Consider the following 22,042-nt stretch of genomic DNA (forward strand, 5'->3'; position numbering starts at 1 on the left):
CAGCCAGAGGCCAGTGCTCCCGGTGTCATCCAGCGGTAGTGTCTCCACCGACAACCCTGCCGTCATCGATTGGTTGGCTCGGTCGTCTTCCTCTTCCCAGGTCACCTCTGACACCTACAGCCAACGGTCGGTGGGTACGTCAGACACAACCGTTAGTTGGCATGGCCCGGGACCAAGCCCACTGAAATCACGTGTCCTCTACCTGCCCCTGTCCTTTGGTGTTCCCTCACCAAGCGAAGTATCGCATGCTGTGGGCTCAGCCCCACTGTACAGTGAGGAAGAGCTAACAGAGGGCGGTCAGGAACGGGGGGAGACATCCGCCTTTTCAGCAGCCAGGCGAAGAAGTACTGACGAGGAGAGTGGCTCGGTAGCCGGTCTAGAGACAGGTCTGTCTCCTGACCCACACGCAGCCGAGGGGGCTAGTAGTGAGGCGGAGACCCTACTTGATGATGAGGAGGTTGATCGCACTTGGCAGCCTCGTCGTCATCAGGCAATTTCTTCCGCATCATCAGGAGAAGAGGGTGGCAGCTTGGCAGCGAGCGAAACAGTCGGTGGGTTGCCCAGGAGGCAGCAGGGTCGCAGCAGTGTCAGTGGAGCCAAACGGCCACGGAGTAGAGCACCAGCTCCACTGCAGCCTACCACCACGGCCAGTAGTGGTGCCGGTGTGCACGGAGGAAGCAGCAGTCAGCCAGTGAGGAGTATCGGGGGCAAAGTTTCCTACTCGGCGGTGTGGCAATTTTTCATCAAGCCGCCCGAGGAAGTAAACGTAGCCGTATGTCGACTATGTGGCCAGAAAGTCAAGCGTGGCCAGGGGGCCCATGTTGGGACTACAGCGTTGCGGCAGCATATGCAGCGTCGCCATTTGGTGGCCTGGGAAAACCGTGATAAAGATACGGCGGTTCTGCCCGCCCTAGCCCCCGCTCCATCACCCGCTCCGTTACTTGCTCCGTCACCCGACGTCAATCGCCCTCCATCAGCCAGTCAAGGCTCCAACACCTCTGCTGAGGGGAGTTGTCGCTCGTTGGCATCTTCCGCTCGTTCAGATGCTCCTTCTCCTGCTACTCCTCTTCACGGATTCCGTCAGCAGTCTTTCTTGGAATCCGTTTCCAAGAGACAACAGTTTGCGAGCACGCACCCGACGGTGCAAAAGCTGAACGTCCTCCTGTCCAAGTTGCTGGTGCTGCAGTCCCTCCCTTTCCAAGTGGTGGACTCAGCACCTTTCCGAGAAATGATGGCTTGTGCCGCGCCGCGGTGGAGAGTGCCAAGCCGTCATTTCTTCGCCAAAAAGGCAGTGCCAGCCCTGCATTCACATGTAGAAGAGATGGTGGGCCAGTCTTTGAGCATGTCGGTCTCTGCCAAAGTGCACGGCAGCGCCGACGTGTGGAGCTGTAACTACGGTCAGGGACAGTACATGTCATTTACGGCCCACTGGGTGAACGTGGTGCCGTCACGGCCGCACCAGCAACTTGGACAGGTCACGCCGCTTTTGCCTCCACGTTTGCACGTCCTTGGTCCACAAAAGATGTCCGCCTCTACCACCTCTTCTTCCGCCGTGTCCTCAGCCGCCACCCCCGTGCCAAGTCCCATTACCCGACCGGCATATCACATGTGCAGGGCGCAACGGTGTCACGCTGTGCTGCACCTGGTATGCCTTGGCGAACGTAGTCACACAGGGGAGGAACTTCTCAGTGTAATGAACAGAGAAATCGACAGATGGCTGTCTCCGCGCAAACTGAAAATCGGAACCATGTTGACCAACAACGGAAAGAACATGGTGTCTGCTCTGCGTCAAGGAAGGTTGTGCCATGCGCCATGCATGGCTCACGTGTTCAATCTGGTTGTCAAGCGGTTCCTAAAATCCACCATCCCACTGCAAGACATCCTTAAAATGTCACGTAAACTTTGCATGCATTTCAGCCATTCCTACACCGCAAAGCACACCCTCCTTGAGCTGCAGCGGCAGAACGGAATTGCACAGCATCGCCTGATCTGCGACGTTGCAACAAGGTGGAATTCAACCCTACACATGTTAGACCGCCTTTACGAACAGCGAAAGGCCATCACCGATTTCCTGATGTTACAAGCGGATAAAGGTACTCCCCTGTGTAACTTTGATGTCAGCCATTGGCAGCTCATGCGTGACACCTGCCGCTTGCTCAGGCCCTTTGAGGAGGCCACGCTATTCGTGAGTCGGCAGGACTATGGGATGAACGACGTCATTCCTCTGTTGCACGTCCTGGAACAAATGCTGTTAACAATGGCTGGTCAGGGTGCGGTAGACGTGGCGCACAGATCTCAACGCCACATGACCCCTGTGGGGGCAGGACAGGAAGAAGAGGAGGAGGTAGAGGAGGACATTTGTGCTCAGGAATTGAGTGAAATGGGTGGTTTTTCCACTCAGCGGACAGGAGTGGAGGAGCAGGAGCATGTGGTAGAGGAGGAGGAGACAGAGGACCCAGATGCACCGTGGCAGTATGCTGTGGAGATGGAGGCAGGGAGTCCCTCGCATTCCTTGGCACAAATGGCCCATAGCATGCTCGGTTGCTTGCGTAGCGACAGCCGAATAATAACCATCAGACAGAGGGATGACTTTTGGCTGTCCACCTTGTTGGACCCTCGCTACCGTTCAAAAATGGTGGCCTTTTTCACACCTGCTGAGAGGGAGGCCAAAATAACGTACTATAAAAACCACCTATGTAGTCAGTTGGTCTCTGCCTTTGTGCGCCAACGTCCATCCTCAGACACTGTGGGCCCTGTGCGCTCGCGTTCCGCTGCCATGGCAGCAGGGGAGGGGTGGGGTGGTAGGAGCAGTGGCAGCTCCACCAGCAGCGGCTGCCTCAGTCTGCAGTCGATGATGAGTAGCTTTCTTCACCAGCGCAGTGAGGAAACTACTAACCAGCCGCAGCAGCAGCAGCATCAGGTGGACCTGGAGCAGGATCTCAAACAACAGGTTTGGGCCTACTTGGACAGCACCCTGCCAACCGAGGTAGACAATCCCCTTGACTACTGGGCAACGAAACTTGACCTTTGGCCCCAACTAGCTGAATTTGCCCTTGAAAGGCTGTCATGCCCGGCCAGTAGCGTGGCATCGGAGCGCATGTTTAGTGCGGCAGGAGGTATTGTAACTCCGCGGAGGACACGACTGTCCACCCAAAGTGTGGAGAGACTCACGTTTGTGAAAATGAATCAGGCGTGGATTAGTCTGGATTTCAAACCACCAGTTCCTGACACAACTGACTAAATCCGCCATGAATCATGCCTCAAACATGTGCCACTTTCAGGTCTCCTCACACTGCTGGTGTGTTGAATTTTTTGACATAGGGTGCTGGCAGATTACGGGCCTCCCATAGCTGCTGCCAGGCCCCTAATCTGCCATGGGCCCCTATATACCGCCTCCTCATGCTGCTGCCAGGTCCAGAGTCTCTCATGGGTCCCTGTACGGCCTCCCATTGCTGCTGTCTCCATCGCCACACTCTGCCATGTGCCACTTTCAGGTCTCCTCACACTGCTGGTGTGTTGAATTTTTTGACATAGGGTGCTGGCAGATTACGGGCCTCCTATAGGTGCTGCCAGGCCCCTAATCTGCCATGGGCCCCTATACCGCCTCCTCATGCTGCTGCCAGGTCCACAGTGTCTCATGCCATGTGCCACTTTCAGGTCTCCTAACACTGCTGGTGTGTTGAATTTTTTGACATAGGGTGCTGGAAGATTACGGGCCTCCTATAGCTGCTGCCAGGCCCCTAATCTGCCATGGGCCCCTATACCGCCTCCTCATGCTGCTGCCAGGTCCACAGTCTCTCATGCCATGTGCCACTTTCAGGTCTCCTCACACTGCTGGTGTGTTGAATTTTTTGACATAGGGTGCTGGCAGATTACGGGCCTCCCATAGCTGCTGCCAGGCCCCTAATCTGCCATGGGCCCCTATATACCGCCTCCTCATGCTGCTGCCAGGTCCAGAGTCTCTCATGGGTCCCTGTACGGCCTCCCATTGCTGCTGTCTCCATCGCCACACTCTGCCATGTGCCACTTTCAGGTCTCCTCACACACTGCTGGTGTGTTGAATTTTTTGACATAGGGTGCTGGCAGATTACGGGCCTCCCATTGCTGCTGCCAGGCCCGTAATCTGCCATGGGCCCCCGTACCGACTCCTCATGCTGTGACGTTGCAACAAGGTGGAATTCAACCCTACATATGTTAGACCGCCTTTACGAACAGCAAAAGGCCATCACAGATTTCCCGATGTTAAAAGCGGATAAAGGTACTCCCGGTGTAACTTAGATGTCAGCCATTGGCAGCTCATGCGTGACACCTGCGCTTGCTCAGGCCCTTTGAGGAGGCCACGCTATTCGTGAGTCGGCAGGACTATGGGATGAACGACGTCATTCCTCTGTTGCACGTCCTGGAACAAATGCTGTTAATAATGGCTGGTCAGGGTGCGGTAGACGTGGCGCACAGATCTCAACGCCACATGACCCCTGTGGGGGCAGGACAGGAAGAAGAGGAGGAGGTAGAGGAGGACATTGGTGCTCAGGAATTATTGAGTAAAATGGGTGGTTTTTCCACTCAGCGGACAGGAGTGGAGGAGCAGGAGCATCTGGTAGAGGAGGAGGAAGAGGAGACAGAGGACCCAGACGCACCGTGGCAGTATGCTGTGGAGATGGAGGCAGGGAGTCCCTCGCATTCCTTGGCACAAATGGCCCATAGCATGCTCACTTGCTTGCGTAGCGACAGCCGAATAATAACCATCAGACAGAGGGATGACTTTTGGCTGTCCACCTTGTTGGACCCTCGCTACCGTTCCAAAATGGTGGCCTTTTTCACACCTGCTGAGAGGGAGGCCAAAATAACGTACTATAAAAACCACCTATGTAGTCAGCTGGTCTCTGCCTGTCTGCGCCAACGTCCATCCTCAGACACTGTGGGCCCTGTGCGCTCGCGTTATGCTGCCATGGCAGCAGGGGAGGGGTGGGGTGGTAGGAGCAGTGGCAGCTCCACCAGCAGCAACTGCCTCAGTCTGCAGTCGATGATGAGTAGCTTTCTTCACCAGCGCAGTGAGGAAACTAATAACCAGCCGCAGCAGCAGCATCGGGTGGACCTGGAGCAGGACCTCAAACAACAGGCTTAGGCCTACTTGGACAGCACCCTGCCAACCGAGGTAGACAATCCCCTTGAGTACTGGGCAACGAAACTTGACCTTTGGCCCCAACTAGCTGCATTTGCCCTTGAAAGGCTGTCATGCCCGGCCAGTAGCGTGGCATCGGAGCGCGTGTTTAGTGCGGCAGGAGGTATTGCAACTCCGCGGAGGACACGACTGTCCACCCAAAGTGTGGAGAGACTCACGTTTGTGAAAATGAATCAGGCGTGGATTAGTCTGGATTTCAAACCACCAGTTCCTGACACAACTGACTAAATCCGCCATGAATCATGCCCCAAACATGTGCCACTTTCAGGTCTCCTCACACTGCTGGTGTGTTCCATTTTTTGTCATAGGGTGCTGGCAGATTACGGGCCTCCCATAGCTGCTGCCAGGCCCCTAATCTGCCATGGGCCCCTATACCGCCTCCTCATGCTGCTGCCAAGTCCAGAGTCTGTCATGGGTCCCTGTACGGCCTCCCATTGCTGCTGTCTCCATCGCCACACTCTGCCATGTGCCACTTTCAGGTCTCCTCACACTGCTGGTGTGTTGAATTTTTTGACATAGGGTGCTGGCAGATTACGGGCCTCCTATAGCTGCTGCCAGGCCCCTAATCTGCCATGGGCCCCTATACCGCCTCCTCATGCTGCTGCCAGGTCCAGAGTCTCTCATGGGTCCCTGTACGGCCTCCCATTGCTGCTGTCTCCATCGCCACACTCTGCCATGTGCCACTTTCAGGTCTCCTCACACACTGCTGGTGTGTTCAATTTTTTGTCATAGGGTGCTGGCAAATTACGGGCCTCCTATAGCTGCTGCCAGGCCCCTAATCTGCCATGGGCCCCTATACCGCCTCCTCATGCTGCTGCCAGGTCCAGAGTCTCTCATGGGTCCCTGTACGGCCTCCCATTGCTGCTGTCTCCATCGCCACACTCTGCCATGTGCCACTTTCAGGTCTCCTCACACACTGCTGGTGTGTTCCATTTTTTGTCATAGGGTGCTGGCAGATTACGGGCCTCCCATTGCTGCTGCCAGGCCTGTAATCTGCCATGGGCCCCTGTACCGCCTGGTCACGCTGCTGCTGGGTCCACAGTGTGACATGGGTCCCTGTACCGCCTCCCATTGCTCCCACTCTGCCATGTGCCACTTTCAGGTCTCCTCACACTCCTGCTGGTTTCCATTTTGTCATAGGTTGCTGGCAGATTACAGGCCTCCCATAGGTGCTGCCAGGCCCCAAATCTGCCATGGGCCCCCGTACCGCCTGGTCACGCTGCTGCTGGGTCCACAGTGTGACATGGGTCCCTGTACCGCCTCCCATTGCTCCCACTCTGCCATGTGCCACTTTGAGGTCTCCTCACACTCCTTCTGGTTTCCATTTTGTCATAGGTTGCTGTATGGCCTCCCATTGCTGCTGCCTCCACCGCCACACTGTGGCTCCAAACACTGGTTTTGGCCCCGTGACTGGCCAAATGAGTGAAGTGTGCGGTGATTCTAAGATCGACGGCACTCATCTGCATGTCATACTGACTGACAGTATTATTTCTCTTCCCCAGCAGACTCCAAGGGCATTTAAATTAAAGGTACAGTGTTCTGCACTAATATTAAGTCTCTCTGAAGCCTAGAAACACCCTTTTTTAAGTTAAATTCACAGCGAATATATTCGACTCGAATCGAATATTGTCCACGAATTCGCCGAATCAGTCGAATCGAATTTTTGAATACTTCGCTCATCTCTACTGTCAATCACAGCCAGTAAGATGGGAGTGTGTGTGTGTGTGTGTTTTATAGACACACAGAGGCAGCCTGGGAGCAAGCGTGCACAAGTGCCCCCAGAGCAAGCAGCTTACTCTGGGGGCCCTCAGCAGGGGGGGGGAGCCAGGGGCGACGATGGGGACCCAAGAAGAGGAGGATCATGGCTGCTCTGCTCAAAACCAGAGCAGGTAAGTATGACATGTTTGTTATTTTTAAAACAAAAAATTTAAAAAGTTTAGTACCACTTTAAAGAATACACTTCTGACACCACCCTGCCCATAGACTGTTGAAGGAGCAGCAGAGGACTCCTGTAAGCTTGTTCCCTGTCATCGTATTTGCATGGACCATACCTGATTGGGTCCAAGTGCTGCCCATCCCTCTTCCAATGCTGCTGTACAGGGGAGTGTATGAGTATGAGACCAAGTCAAATTCCAGTGATCACGCTAGCTACAAAAATGTATTAAGGGATTTGATAATAAATACATAAAAGAATTCATCAATCTTTTACATCTACCTGTGGTTCAGCTTTAATATTGTTACATTTATTTGTGCTTTTGTATTGTCTGAGACAACATGGAATCCCCCATTAATGTCAATGTTTTAGTGGCTAGCTTTATCGTTTTAGGATTTGTTCTTCAAACTCATCTGAATTACACAGCCTTGATTAGGTTGAGCAGCTTTAGCACAGCTTTGCAAATGTTAAGGTGCCCATACACGCTTCCATTTTATTATCAGATTGATGTGCGATTTGAGTAAAAAAATTGATTCAGAAACTAATCGAATAGCCATACCTGCCCTCCCTATTGATATAGACTGGATCTGATCAAACTGAGCCAGGGTAGAATATTATCGATAATTTTGCATCAATTGGCAGCACCAAGATGCTTTGTTCTTGAATACAATTGCAATTTGTTTGATCGGATTATGAAATTACACATGGAAACAGAGAAATGATCGATAATTTATGAACTATGCATGTGACTTATGATTGTATCTTAACTAGAAATCAAATTCTACTTCCCAGTATGTGCCAAATTGTTTAAATCTGTTGCCGACTATAGATTGATTATTCCTATTGAAAGAGATCGATCTGAAAAGAAATTTAAAGCATGTATGGTCATGATTAAGGAGTAGGACATTTACATATGAATGGTCGTGTTACCATAGCTTTGGCATGCTTCTGAATCCCTGATAGTAGATTGTTCTATGTAACCCCCACTATTCGTGTATTGTTGTGAACAAGTCCTTAGTAGATATTTTTATGTTTTAACTTAAATGATGCTTGTCCAATTAACTCCGTCTTTGTTTTCCAGTATGTTCTGTCTATTCTGAAATTCACCTATCCTACCCTTTTTCAAGGGTAAGTATTTTATTTACATGGGTATATTTAATAATGGAAATAGAAAATCATTCTGTAGTACTTTTGTCAGTTGGATCATTATTTGGTGTCACTTAAGCAGACATAAATTGAAACATATTAAAACATTTAAAAAAACAATAGTCCGCATGCCATGCCCATTTTTAATTAGTTGTGCTTTACCAGCTGAAAGTATGGATAAGAGAACAATTGCTTCCCAAAATGGATTATATTATTTCAATTACATAGAAAAGCTTTAGCTGGGTTGTCCTTATATTTAGTATAGCACCAACAATTTATGCAATGCTTTACATACTGTTCATTCACATAAGTCCGTGTACACCAGGGGTGCTCAACATGTGTCCCTTGGAGCCCTCTGATGTGGCCCTTGACCTCAAACCAGGGAAGAACACTTCTGTTCTATTCTGCAGATTTGGTGCGCATTCAGAAAGTGCACTACATCCACAAGATATAATAGAAGTCTATGGCAAAGTGCAGCTAACCCACAGGAAAGCCACGGATGCAGGTAAACCACAGCACATCAGTGTGAAAGCAGTCTTATGGGGGAGGGGCTCAGGCCAGTAAGGGCTCATTTACATTTACTGGTGTAGCAATAGGGGTCACAATGGTGACCCCGCCCAATGCTCCAGGGGGCCCATGTGGCCTCCCTGTCACATTCTGTTTTACACTTGGACAGGAGGGGCAGTGGGGACAGCATATACAGGAACCGATCCTCTCTATTTTCCCCCTTCAACCTCTGAAAGTTGGCTTCTCCTCCGCTCCCTCCAGGTGAAATTCAGCAGCTACAGGAGCAAAATGTTCCTTATGCTATTCAAAATAAAAAAATAGAAATTCTGAACCATTTCATTTCATTTGTGGCCAGCTAATGGTTACCAAATCACTTAGTGACCCTCACCCTTCAAAAAAGGTTGAGCACCCCTGCTGTACTCAAAGAACTTACAGTCTACGGTTTCTTACTCATACACATGTCTATGGAGTACGGGAAGAAATCTACAAAAGTACAGGGAGAGTATGCAAACTCCATGTAGATGGCATCCTGACCAGGATTCAAACTGAGGACATCAGTACTGCAAGGCAGAAATGCTAACCAGTAAGCCACTGTGCTACCCTGCATTTAGTTAATGCTAATGTCCAGTCTTGGATAGTGTGGGAGAGAACCTTTGCAGGGCAGATGTGATATCAGTCCCTGCTATGGAGACTTCTTATTTATGGTCTCAATGACACCTGTCACTTGTTTAGGAAGTAAGGGGAGGCTCCTCAGCAGTGTGCTGATATACATTCACGGTCCAGTGAGTGGGAAGGAAATGATTGTGTTACCCTCCCTACTATGATTTGTGACAGTGGTGTGCAAATCTTTGAAAATAATTACAAATATGTTGGTAGAAAAATATTACCATCCATGTGTTTCGACTGTATATTAGGTGAAAAGCAGCAAAGTGATCAGATGTGATTTTCTTCTTTTCACTGCTGCCTTCTTCCCTAGGTCTTCTGGTTGCACCAAATCCAGTGATATCATCCCTCCCCCCCACTCGCACATATAGTAAGGGTCTATTAAATGAGCATTATATAAATAAACCAGAACAAATAATCTAGTTCAATACAGCGCTAAATGCATATTTATCCCCTAAGGCCCTGTTCATATCTCGGGCAGAATTGCTGCCTGGTCCCAAATCGTCTAGTAATCACAACACTCGTTTGGGAGCCATTATTCACCAGTTATTATCTGCTGCACTGGCAGTGCGGATTGAAAGAGTCCTGTCCGATTTCTGAGTAGTGCGGTCCATTTCAGCTGTGGATTATTAAATTGCACATGTCATCAGTTGTGAACAGGGTAAAATACTGACCTGAACCTGATCTAAACCTGACATGAACCGCTGAACATGCAGATTCACATGTGTGGTGCGGATTGAAGCTCAGCTAATTGATATAGTAGTTGTTCAGCGGTGCAGGTCAGGTTTACATCAGGTTCAGGTCAGGATTTTATCCTGTTCACAACTGATGACGTGCGGTGTAGAAACGGTTCCCATAGAAGTCAATAGCCTGTATCCGCACTGAATCTACACTGCCAGTGCATCGGACATATGTTAACAGGCACCATAGGAAGCAATGGTTTTTCAGATGTCATTCAGATTGGATGCAGTTCAAACAGCATCCAATCCACATATACATGAACCGGCAGCTGTGAAACCTGAGCTTCAATCTGCACCGCACATGTGTGAATCAGCAAAATGTCTTATTCAATCCACCCTCTATCCAATAACCTAACCATACCATAATTCATAAAATTCACTGAGGTCCATATCAACATGGCAACACTGTAGCTGGCAATAACTTGCCAGTGACAATAGCATTAAGAAAATGCTGTGTCCACGTCCTTCTTTCTTGCTGGGCGGGTGGGCACGGTGTCACTCCCTTATTGATGGAAAGGAGCAGGATCTCGTTCTCTGTTGATGGAGCAATTGAAAAGCGATCCCGTCACTAGTAAGTTGTCATTAAAGCAGTGTTCCGCTCACGCTGTAAAAAAAAACTAAAAGCAGCTATAAAAACTGTAGATGCTGACTTTTAGAAAACATACACTCACCTGCCCCACGATCCCGCAGTGCCCCAGTCGCAGCCCATTTCACTGGCCGTCCTCTATTTCAGGCGCCGGCATCTTCAGTGTGGGCACCCGGCTGTGACAGCTTGAGGCTTCACAGCCGGGTGCCCACTGCGCATGCGCGAGAAGCGATGTGCCTCCTGAATGGCCCCGTCTTCCTCTGGGACCTGTCACGTGTCCCTCAAGACTACGGGGAGGGAGGGTAGGAGGACAACTTCCTCTTCTGATTGCCTAGGCGATCGCAGCAGAAGTGGGAGCGGGTACCTATCAATTTCAGGTACCTGCTCACCCCTCCTGCTCCCCAAAGGTGCCAATCCTTAATGGGAAGCGGGGGACGAATCTTTAAAGCGGAACTTCCCCTTTTGGGTGGAACTTTGCTTTAATGCATTCTGCAATTGTAGCAGAAGTGTCCTGTGCCAGGTTCTCATGTGACCTGTGCCCACAACAATATCCTGTTTCTTTTTCCTTCTAAAGGTGAATAAATAATATTCATTGACTGAAGTGTCATTGCCTCCATTCATATGTTCTTTCTTTCTTAGTACCTAAACTGAAGATTATTGTCATTTGTTTCTTGCAGGTGGCAGACATTAGTGGGCGGAGTCTTTCTTCATATATGTTGGAAGATAGGCTGGGTAGAGATTAACTGTTCTTCCAGGTAAATGTAACTTTTTTTTCCCTCTGGTATACTCAGTGGGGTTGTTAAAAATCCACAAACTTACACCCCTTTCTGGAATTTATACCTGTTTTCATATTAGCTTGGCAAGGGGGAAAAGTGTTTTGTTTGTTTTTTTTTAAAATCTAAATGCTGTTAGGGGTTTTTATTTATCTATATCACACATTATTTACACAGTAAAATGTTGGAAAATGTTATACACATTGTCAGGATAACAGTCTTTTTTTCATTGTTTCTTGGGGTCAACCAGTGTTTCTCAAATAGGGTACTGACTGGGTGTGTTCACTTCAATCTTCAAGTTACAGTGCTGTGAAAAAGTATTTTCTCCCTTGTTGATTTTTTTTTTTTTTGCATATTTGTCACACTTAAATAATTCAGATCATCAAACAAATGTTAATATTACACAAGTAAACACAAAATGCAGTTTTTAAACAATGGTTTCATTTATTAAGGGGAAAAAAGCTGTCCAAACCTGCCTGGCCCTATGTGAAAAAGTGATTTCCCCCTACAATAAATGGTTGTGCCACCCTTAGCGGCAACAACTGCAACCAAGTGTTTGCAACAACTGGCAATTAATCTGTGGAAGAATTTTGGCCCACTCTTCTTTGCAGAATTGTTTTTATTCAGCCACATTGGATGGTTTTTGAGTATGAATAGCCTGTTTAAGGTCATGCCACAGCATCTCAGATTTAGGTCCAGACTTTGACTAAGCCACTCTAAAAATCTTAATTTTATTTATTTATTTATTTTTTTGAGCCATGCAGAGGTGGACTTGCTGGTGTGTTTTGGTTCATTGTTCTACTGAATAACGCAAGTGTGCTTGAGGTCCTGAACTGATGGCCAGACGTTCTCCTTCAGGATTTTCTGGTAGAGCACAGAATTCATGGTTCCATCAATTATGGCAAGACGTCCAGGTCTTGAAGCTGAAAACAATTCCCCAAACCATCACACTACCACCACTATGTTTGACTGTTGGTATGATGATTCTTTTTAATTGAATGCTTTGTTAGTTTTACGCCAGATGTAACAGGACGCACACCTCCCAAAAAGTTCAACCTAAGTCTCATTGGTCCACAGAATATTTGCCAAAAAGTGTTGGGCATAATCAACATGTTTTTTGGCAAATGTGATATGAGCCTTTGTGTACCTTTTGGTCAGCAGTGGCTTTTGCCTTGTAACTCTCCCATGGCTGCCATTTTTGCCCAGTCTCTTTCTTATTGTTGAATCATAAACAATGACCTTAACTGAGGCTAGTGAGGTCTGCAGTTCTTTAGATGTGTTCTGGGTTCTTTAATGACCTCCTGTATGAGTTGTAGTGATTTTGGTAGGCTGGCCACTCCTGGGAAGGTTCACCACTGTTCCAAGTTCACGTTTTCTCCATTTGTGGATACTGGCTCTCACCATGGCTCTCTGGAGTCCCAAAGCCTTAGAAATGGCTTTGTAACCATTTCCAGATTGATACATGTTAATTACTTTGTTTCTCATCTGTTCTTGAATTTTTTTAGATCACAGCATGATGTGTTGCTTTTTTTTTAGATCTTTTAGCATGCTTCACTTTGTCAGACTCTTCTATTTAAGGTGTCCGTTTATGAACCAGCGGTAAATGTTCGCTGCTCAGTTCTCTGGAATTCTTGGAGAACACAGTTCTCCTGTGAATGCCTTATATGAAGCAGTGTAGATCATTTCTCCAAATGAAGGGAGAACGGTCTACAAATGCTGGAAAATGGCTGATTTTACTATAATCTCACAAGATTACAGTAAAAGATCATTTTGCTAAGCAGAGGTAAATTATCGCTGCTTAGTTTGCGGTTCCTCCGATTCTCCAGCTCTGGGCTGGAGAATCTGGAGGGAGAACACAGATCTCCAGTGAAGGGCTGAACATGTTCTCCGCTGATCTCCTGAGTGTCATAAACTGTGAATGACCAGAGAATAGCTGAGATCCTCTGAATCGCACCTATTCTCTGTGTCATAAACGGACACCTTAGGGATTTCTTGGTTCAAAAGCTCTGGCAGTATTTGGTCTGGGTGTGGCAAGTGAAATTTAACTCAGCTTTCCAAAAAATGTGGTTAACCACAGTTCATTCATGATTTAGCAAGGGAGGGCAATTACTTTTTTCACATAGGGCCAGGCAGGTTTGAACAGCTTTTTTCCCTTAAAGTATAACTAAAGGCAAAACATTTTTTTTAGTTTTGAATAGATTGAGTTTTTAGATTGAATAGAGGGATTAGAACACCTGTCAGTTTTTATTGCTGTCTGTGTCCCCATTAAGGAGATTACCCCTCTCTATTTGTTCTGTTTACCATTGAAAGTGAACATAAATGAAAATCCCAAATTTTTGGGTTGTCCCCAGAAACGTACTGGAAGGGAATCTTCCAATGGGGACACTAGTTCTGGTGACCTAGGAATCCCTAAGGAATACCGTTAATTTCATTTCCTCTCACTTCCTGTTTGGCTATGGGACAGGGCGTGAAGGGAAATCTCCGCATTGGGAAACAGTAGAAAAAAAAACTAAGAGGGGTTATAACTCTCCCTTACTCTATCCAAAATGAAAAAAAAAATTTACTACAGTTCTACTTTAATAAATTAAATCATTTACACTCTGCATTTTGTATTTACTCGGGTTATCGTTGTGCAATATTTAAAATTGGTTTGATATGAATCATTTAAGCGTGACAAATATGCAAAAGATTTAGAAGGGGAGCAAATACTTTTTATCACAGCACTGTATGTACAAGAGCAAAATCTGTGGGTTTTTTCCTTTCCCCAACTCCAAGTTTAATTAGTCTGTCAGAGTACACACACATTCAAGGGTACCGTGATTACAATGTCTCAGTGAGTTCAAGAATACAAGAATGTTCAACAGCATCCCTGTACAAGTATACATTTCCAGAAAAACAGAAATGATGTAGTGCCGTATAGACTTGCATGCCAAAATCAGTTAAGATGTAGAAATACTTTTCAAAAACAACAAAAAAGAACCATGGTAGAACAATGATGGGCATGACTGTCTCCCAAAAGGCCTACCTCAAATTGTCAAAAATAAATACATTTCAGCAAAACCTCCATTTTCCCAACATTTACTCTCACCTGTTTTTACTACGCCCTATGCATCAAGGTTCAGTATTTCTCAACCAGGGCTCTGTGGAATTCCTCCGGAGGTTGATAGCAATGACCGATTACTCTACCACCTGAAGGTACCTGCATAATTTTGTTTCATAGCTGATGTCACTCTGCAGAGCCAGCAATGTTAGTCCAGTGGAGTCTCTGCTATTGACTCAAATAATTAACTGTTGACATCAATAAACTTTTAAGCTGTCTGTGAGGGCCATTTTTCCCCTTGACCCCCCCAATGAAAGGAGCTACATCTCCATCCGGCCACCAATGAAAGGAGCCATTCTACCACTGGTGGTCAATATAGGGGGGGGGCCTTCTGCCACTGACCACCAATGTAAGGGCAGGTCTTACTCTGATCACACTAATGTAATGGGAGTTGTAGATTAAACTTAAAGTAAAATTATTCTTCCCTCCACTCTAGTGATGTGTCCTGGAGCACCCCCCCCCCCCCCCCCCCCGCTGCCTTCCGCCCCTTTACCAGGACATCCTGTCCCACTGGGAGTCAAGACTGCCTAGCTAGCGCTGTTGCCAGCTAGTCACAGAGCTGATCAAAGACCAGATTGACTTTGTTCAGCTCCGTTAAACAACAAACTAGAAGTGATTACCTGACATCGCTTGCGGTTTACTCGGAAACAATCAGCATCATTTTGAAAATTAAATGCATTCAATCACACCAATCTTGGTGTGATTGAATGCTTTTAAGGGCAGAGGAGGGATTTGGGGTTTTATTGACCCCAGATCTCTCCATAAAAAGTAAATATGTATAAAAGTGTTATGCTGCTCAAAAAACACAAAGTCCAAATAACACCTATGTGCATATAATTGTAAAAGTCCAACATAAAAAGTCCAATTGAATAAAGGAAAAACAACAGGAATTCGTGGTGGAAAGGACCATGTATCTACTGGAAAGCAAACCCACAATCTCAGTGCTGTAAATCTTTAAAGGAATACACCGCCATGGTGAGTGTATGGTAAAAATGGATCCTCATCTTCATATGTGGACCTGTATGAGAAACAGGTCAATAGGGCATCTCCCCTCTAAGTGGGGGTAATGAAGTGATCTCTTCCATGCACAAAATCTTCCCTTTGTATATGGTCACCGTGTCCTTCAACAAGCCCTCTAAACAGTCAGGCCGATTCTGCAAATGGAACTGGTCCGGGTATCTCTTCAGGGCTCCTAGGGTGAGTGGCGCACAGGGAGAGGCCTGCACTCACGTTCCATTTGCAGAATTGGCTTGACTGTTTAGAGGGCTTGTTGGATGACACAGGGACCATATACAAAGGGAAGATTTTGTGCATGGAAGAGATCACTTCATTACCCCCACTTAGAGGGGAGATACCCTATTGACTTGTTTCTCATACAGGTCCACATATGAAGTTCCATTTGCAGAATCGGCCTGACCGTTTAGAGGGCTTGTTGGAGGACACAGTGACCATATACAAAGGGAAGATTTTGTGCATGAAAAAGATCACTTCATTACCCCCACTTAGAGGGGAGATGCCCTATTGGCCTGTTTCTCATACGGGTCCATATATGAAGATGAAGGTTTATTTTTGCCATACACTCACCGTGGCAGTGTATTCCTTTACAGATTTACAGCATTGGGATTGTGGGTTTGCTTTCCACTAGTTACATGGTCCTTCCCACTAAGAATTCCTGAAGAGTTGTTTTTTCTTTATTCATTTGGACTTTGCGCATTTATATGCACATAGGTGTTATTTGGACTTTGTGTTTTGTATTTGTGTTTTTTGAGCAGCGCAACACTTTTACACATACTGTATATATTAAGTTTTATAGTTGAGCACACATCCCATGTGTTGGCAGCAGCTTATTCACATTTGAGTTTATTTATTTATCCTTTTTGGCAGCTCACAATTGTTATTTATTACCCTCCATAAAAAGTGCCTGCCATATGCCTATTGTTGTCACAAGGAATGTTTACATACTTTATGAAAGCGATAAGTGATTAAAAAAAAATGTGTAAAGTAAAAGTGTAAAAAGAAAAAAAAAATTAAAGTGCACCCCGTTCCCCCGTGCTTACATGCCCACATCGGTCCTGCACGCATGCAAACAGCGGTCATCCCACACATGTGAGGTATCACAACGGATGTCCGATCATAGGGAGTAATTATAGCACCAGACCTCCTCCATAAATCTAAAGTGGTAACCTGTAAAGGCTTTTAAAGTGTTGCCTATGGATAGTAAAATTTACATTGTTTGTAACCGTTGTACAAGAATATACAGTTTTAAAGTGTGACATGTTTGATATCTATTTACTCGGTATAACAGCATCTTTTATATTTTACAAAAAATTGGGTTATGTATTGTGTTTTTTTGCATTAAAATTAAAAAAAGTGTACTTTTCCCCCAAAAAATGCATTTGAAAAACTGCTGTACGAATACCGTGTGACATAAAAAATCGCAAAACCCACCAATTTATTTCCTAGGGCCTCCCGATTTAAAAAAAAAAAATGTTTGGGGGTTCTAAGTAATTTTTTATCAAAGAAAAACTGATTGTTACATGTGAACAAAAAGTGCCAGAATAAGCCTGGTCCTTAGATTGGTAGTAAACTCATTGTTTTTTTCTTTTATCTACAGGTAGGTTTATAACAAAGCTAACCTGTAGGTAAAATGAATACTTCCTAAATGTGCACTGTTTAGGAGATATTCTAGTGAGCAGCAGCTGGTGACCTCACCGGCACATACGCTCTGAAGGAACGGCATACCTGTGCCGTTCCTTCAGAGCTGCGTGTCATGGCCGTAGATCCCATGCGTTTACGTGGGAGTGACGTTATCGCGGCTTTGGCCATTCAAGTTCCACAAGGGCTCTCCAAGGCCTGAAAATCTAATTTATTACAAGGGTTCCATGGTAAAAAGGTTGAGAGAGGCTGGTATAGAGGGAGAAAATCATTCTGCAGATGGTCTTGTACAAAGGTCTTCCAAGGCTGCCAGGTCTCCTGTTTGCCGATATAAATTTCATACAGCTTGATAAAGACCATTGCACTAGGTAAGATCATTGCACTAGGTAACTTTGGTGTTTGCCACTGTTTAGCTGTCTAGCAGCTGCCAACACAAACAAATCCCTGTTTTTGTACCTCACACATGATCGAGTGTTCAAAGTTAACTTGGCATTGCCTTACTAACCTAAGTGCAAATATATACTTTTCAAAGTGAGCATGCTCTACTCCTTTTAATGAATCAACTCCCAGCATATAAGGGTAGTTGTTCCTCTATAGCAACACCAGTAATATAATTAGGCCAGCTTTTCAGGAAACCCAGTAATACAAATAACATCGTTTCACATCCAAACTGGCTTTCCCTGGAGTTTTGGTACACAAAGGAGTGTAATCTGGACACCCTTCCTTTTGTATCCCAGTGCTTCTCTCAGATATCCTACCTCCGGCTCCGTTCACACTGATGCGATGTGGGAAACGCTCAGGAATCACTGCATTTCCCGCATCACACCGCATAGCAATCGCACTGTGTTCATGTGATCTGCTGTGGGTGTCAATTAAAAGTTAACAACACCCCAAAAGCAGATCGCAGTGCATTTGCCTGAATTGGATTGCATGCACCCATACAAACTGATTCAAGTGCTGCAAAAAAAAGCGCCTGCACCTTTTCCGTGTGGATGCAGTGTGATTTCAGCCATACAAAATGATGGGCTCAAATCGCACCACACAGAATCACATTTGATTCACACAGGAATGCAGTGAGATTCCTGTGTGAATCACATGCGATGTGACAGTGTGAACTGGGGTTCCATATTGACTTGGGGATCACAACCCTTTTTAGTCCCAAAACAATGGTCTGCGTTGCTTGCAATAACTCAATCACAATGAGGACAGTACAACCTGGCTGTGTTCTCAGTATGTTTCTGCAATATGTACATGTTCTCACTTTGTGTAAAGCAAGAATGAACAATGTAGCTTCTCGCCAGAATGCATTGTCATGTCTGTTTCCAGTTTTTAGGTGTTTCTGTTAGGAGAGAAAGGGATAATGTCACCAGCACACCGAGGATCACCAATATGGGTCCAAAAGTTTTAATGAACGATCATATAGTTACAGTAAGGCTGTAACTGCCTTGGCAAAGCCTTGTCCACAAGATGGCTTCTGTTAAGGGACTGAGCATGTGCGGGGGCCGTTTTTATGGCCAGCATCTCTACATATAGAGGTGAAAAAAAGATCGGTGCCATTTTGCCACCATGTGAAGCTGAGCACAACTTCCAGCCACTATGTGACCTATTTTAATTCTTTATACTCCTGACGGAGCTCTGTTTTTTGGAGAGAAACATGTAAGTTTCTTTTTTTCTTTTCCTTGGGAGTACTTTTTGAATGCACATGGTATTTACTCCCCCCCCCCCCCCTTTTTTTTTTCTTTGGAGAGGTCTGTACTGTGCTTTATAGTGCATCATTTACATTCCTCAAGACAGTGAGGTATTTTTGACTGGATATGGTGATGTATGGAGCTTGTCCATAAGAGGCTGACATTAAGGCCCATGGATGAGTGTACCTGTATTATATATCTGTAGCAAGACAGATTATACTGTCTAATTAGTTTTGTCCATGGGGTAACATCATTTCCTTAATAGAGATTGTATATTCAAGCTGATAGGCTTATGATCAAATTACAGTGTCTTTTTTTTTTTATGCTGTCACCTCATCTAAAATGGTATGGTATTTGATCTGGTCTGGTGTTATTAACCATTTGGATGTAAGGTAAATAATTGTAATGGTATCCAGTCATACTATTGTGTGCAGTACATTCCACTCCAATAGGCATTAATTACAGTTGAGCATACATTTTATATATATATATCCGAATAAAGGTTATATTTTAGATTCATCGATTGGCCAGATGGTGCATAGGGACACGCACCCTTGTCCGCCATTGATTTATGTATTCACTATGTCCTGTGAGTAGACACTACTGTGTCACACATTTCACAGAGCCTGCCTTCTGAGCTACAGAGGTGCGGAGAGGAGGAGTTTCAGGAGGCAAAGTCAATACAGGAATCACTGCTTTCAGGAAGCATGGTACCATGTGAGTCCTTAAAAATTGAAAGTAAAAAGCATGCAGGGAACCCAGGAAGTTGTGGAAAGAGATGGGCAGCAGACAGGAAGCATTCACAGCATAAAAGGAGATATTCTGAGTAAGTCTTTTTGGGGATGTCTTTACCAGCTTTGCACATCTAGAGAGTGACATCGTTGCCCATTCTTCTTTGCAAGATAGCTCAAGCTGTGTCAGATGGCGAACGTCTGTGAACAGCAATTTTCGAGTCTTGCCAAATTCTCAGTTGGATTTAGGTCTGGACTTTGACTTGGGCCATTCTAACACATGAATATGCTTTGATTTAAACCATTCCATTGCAGCTCTGGCTGTATGTTTAGGGTCGTTGTCCTGCTGGAAGCTGAACCTCTGCCCCAGTCTCAAGTCTTTTGCAGACTCTAAGATTGCCCTGTATATGGCTCCATCCATCTTCTCATCAACTGACCAGCATCCCCACAACATGATACTGCCATCACCATGTTTCACGGTGGGGATGGTGTGTTCAGGGTGATGGGCACTGTTAGTTTTCTGCCACACATAGCGTTTTGCTTTTAGGCCAAAAAGTAAAATTTTTCTGACCAGAGCACCTTCTTCCACATGTTTGCTGTGTCCCCCAAATGGCTTCTCGCAAACTGCAAACGGGACTACTTATGGCTTTCTTTCAACAATGGCTTTCTTCTTGCCACTCTTCCATAAAGGCCAGATTTGTGGAGTGTACGACTAATCGTTATCCTGTGGACAGATTCTCCCACCTGAGCTGTGAATCTCTGCAGCTCCTCCAGAGTTACCATGTGCCTCTTGGCTGTTTCTCTGATTAATGCTCTCCTTGCTCGGCCTGTCAGTTTTGGTGGACGGCCATGTCTTGGTAAGTTTGCAGTTGTGCCATACTCTTTCCATGTTTGGTTGATGGATTGAACAGTGTTCCGTGAGATGTTCAAAGCTTGGAATATTTTTTTATAAAATCTGTAAAATCTATAATCTGAAGTGCAATGAAGAACCAACTGTCAAGATCATTCCGTAAAGTGCATTCACCGGGTAGCAACCACTGCAGCTGTTAACATCAAGTAGATGAACCCAGTAGTTCCAGAGAAAAACACAGCTCTGTGGTGGATGTAATAATGTAAATACCCCAATAAGGGGTGTATATGTTTTTTATAACCTAACCCTGCTTTAAACTTCTCCACAAATGTATCCCTGACCTGTCTGGTGTGTATCTTGGCCTTCATGATGCTGTTTGTTCACCAATGTTCTCTAAGGCTGGCCATACACTATACAATTTTCTTTCAATTTCCTTTAGATTTTCCTTCAACTATGTATTGTAAGGAACTGCCTAATTGGATACAATGGAAAGTGTTGTTTAGGTTTGACCTCATATTATATGCTTTTTGGTAAATCTAATGGAAATTTGTACAAGAAAATTGTATAATGTATGGCCAGCCTTACAAACCTCTGAGGGCTTCACAGAACAGCTGTATTTATACTGAGAATAAATTACACACAGGTGGACTCTGTTTACTAATTGGGAGACTTCTGATGGCAATTGGTTCCACTAGATTTTAGTCAGGGGTATCCGGGTAAAGGGAGCTGAATACAAATGCATGCCACACTTTTCAGATATTTGTAAAACAAATTTGAAAAACATTTTATCATTTTCCTTTCACTTCACAATTATGTGCCACTTTGTGTTGGTCTATCACATAAAGTCCCAGTAATATACATTTACATTTTTTGGTTGTAACATGACAAAATGTGGAAAATTTCAAGGGGTATGAATACTTTTTCAAGGCACTGTACATATACAGGGGTTGGACAAAAAACATATGATTCGCAGGTGTGAAAGTAATGATGTTTTTCACGTTGAATGCGAAAATGATGTAACATTCTTTTTCTTCCGCTGTGTGATGAGACACCTAGCTAACAGGTGGGAAGCCTCGCTTTAGTCATTCACTGCGTGCACTGCTAGTAATACGGAGTCATGTCAGAGCTTACTGAGCTCCAAAGAGGGCAAATTGTTGGTGTCCACTTAGCTGGTGCCTCTGGGACTGAATCTGGCAATTTATTTACCATGTCGCGAGGTACAGTTTCAAAGGTTATGACGGCATATACAGTTTCCAGGAAAACGTCGTCTGATATTCATAAGCGCAATTGACATGGTCAGCTGACCGAAAGGGACAAAAGGACATTACGCAGGGTTGTGACCCGGAATAAGAAAACAACTGCTGCAAAAGTGACTGCTACACTAGGGGGGATTTACTAAAACTGGAGCACTCAGAATCTGGTGCAGCTGTGCATGGTAGCCAATCAGCTTCTAATTTCAGCTTGTTCAATTAGGCTTTGAATATAAAA

The 22,042-nt window shown here is 45.6% G+C and overlaps 1 protein-coding gene across 3 annotated transcripts in view; it reads left to right on the forward strand.

Moving 5' to 3' along the window:
• The window catches only part of SLC35D4 (solute carrier family 35 member D4), a 176,509-nt gene that overhangs the window by 14,211 nt on the left and 140,256 nt on the right, over window positions 1–22,042 (forward strand). For all 3 annotated transcript variants that reach the window (XM_089675740.1, XM_089675741.1, XM_089675742.1), the window contains exons 2-3: window positions 8,197–8,243; window positions 11,435–11,512. In XM_089675740.1, the coding sequence (XP_089531866.1) occupies window positions 8,197–8,243; window positions 11,435–11,512 (125 nt within the window). The remainder of the gene's footprint in view (window positions 1–8,196; window positions 8,244–11,434; window positions 11,513–22,042) is intronic.

Source organism: Staurois parvus, unplaced genomic scaffold, assembly GCF_062004578.1.
Source record: "Staurois parvus isolate SC_StPar_1 unplaced genomic scaffold, SC_StPar_1.0 ptg000157l, whole genome shotgun sequence".
Lineage (NCBI taxonomy): Eukaryota > Metazoa > Chordata > Amphibia > Anura > Ranidae > Staurois > Staurois parvus.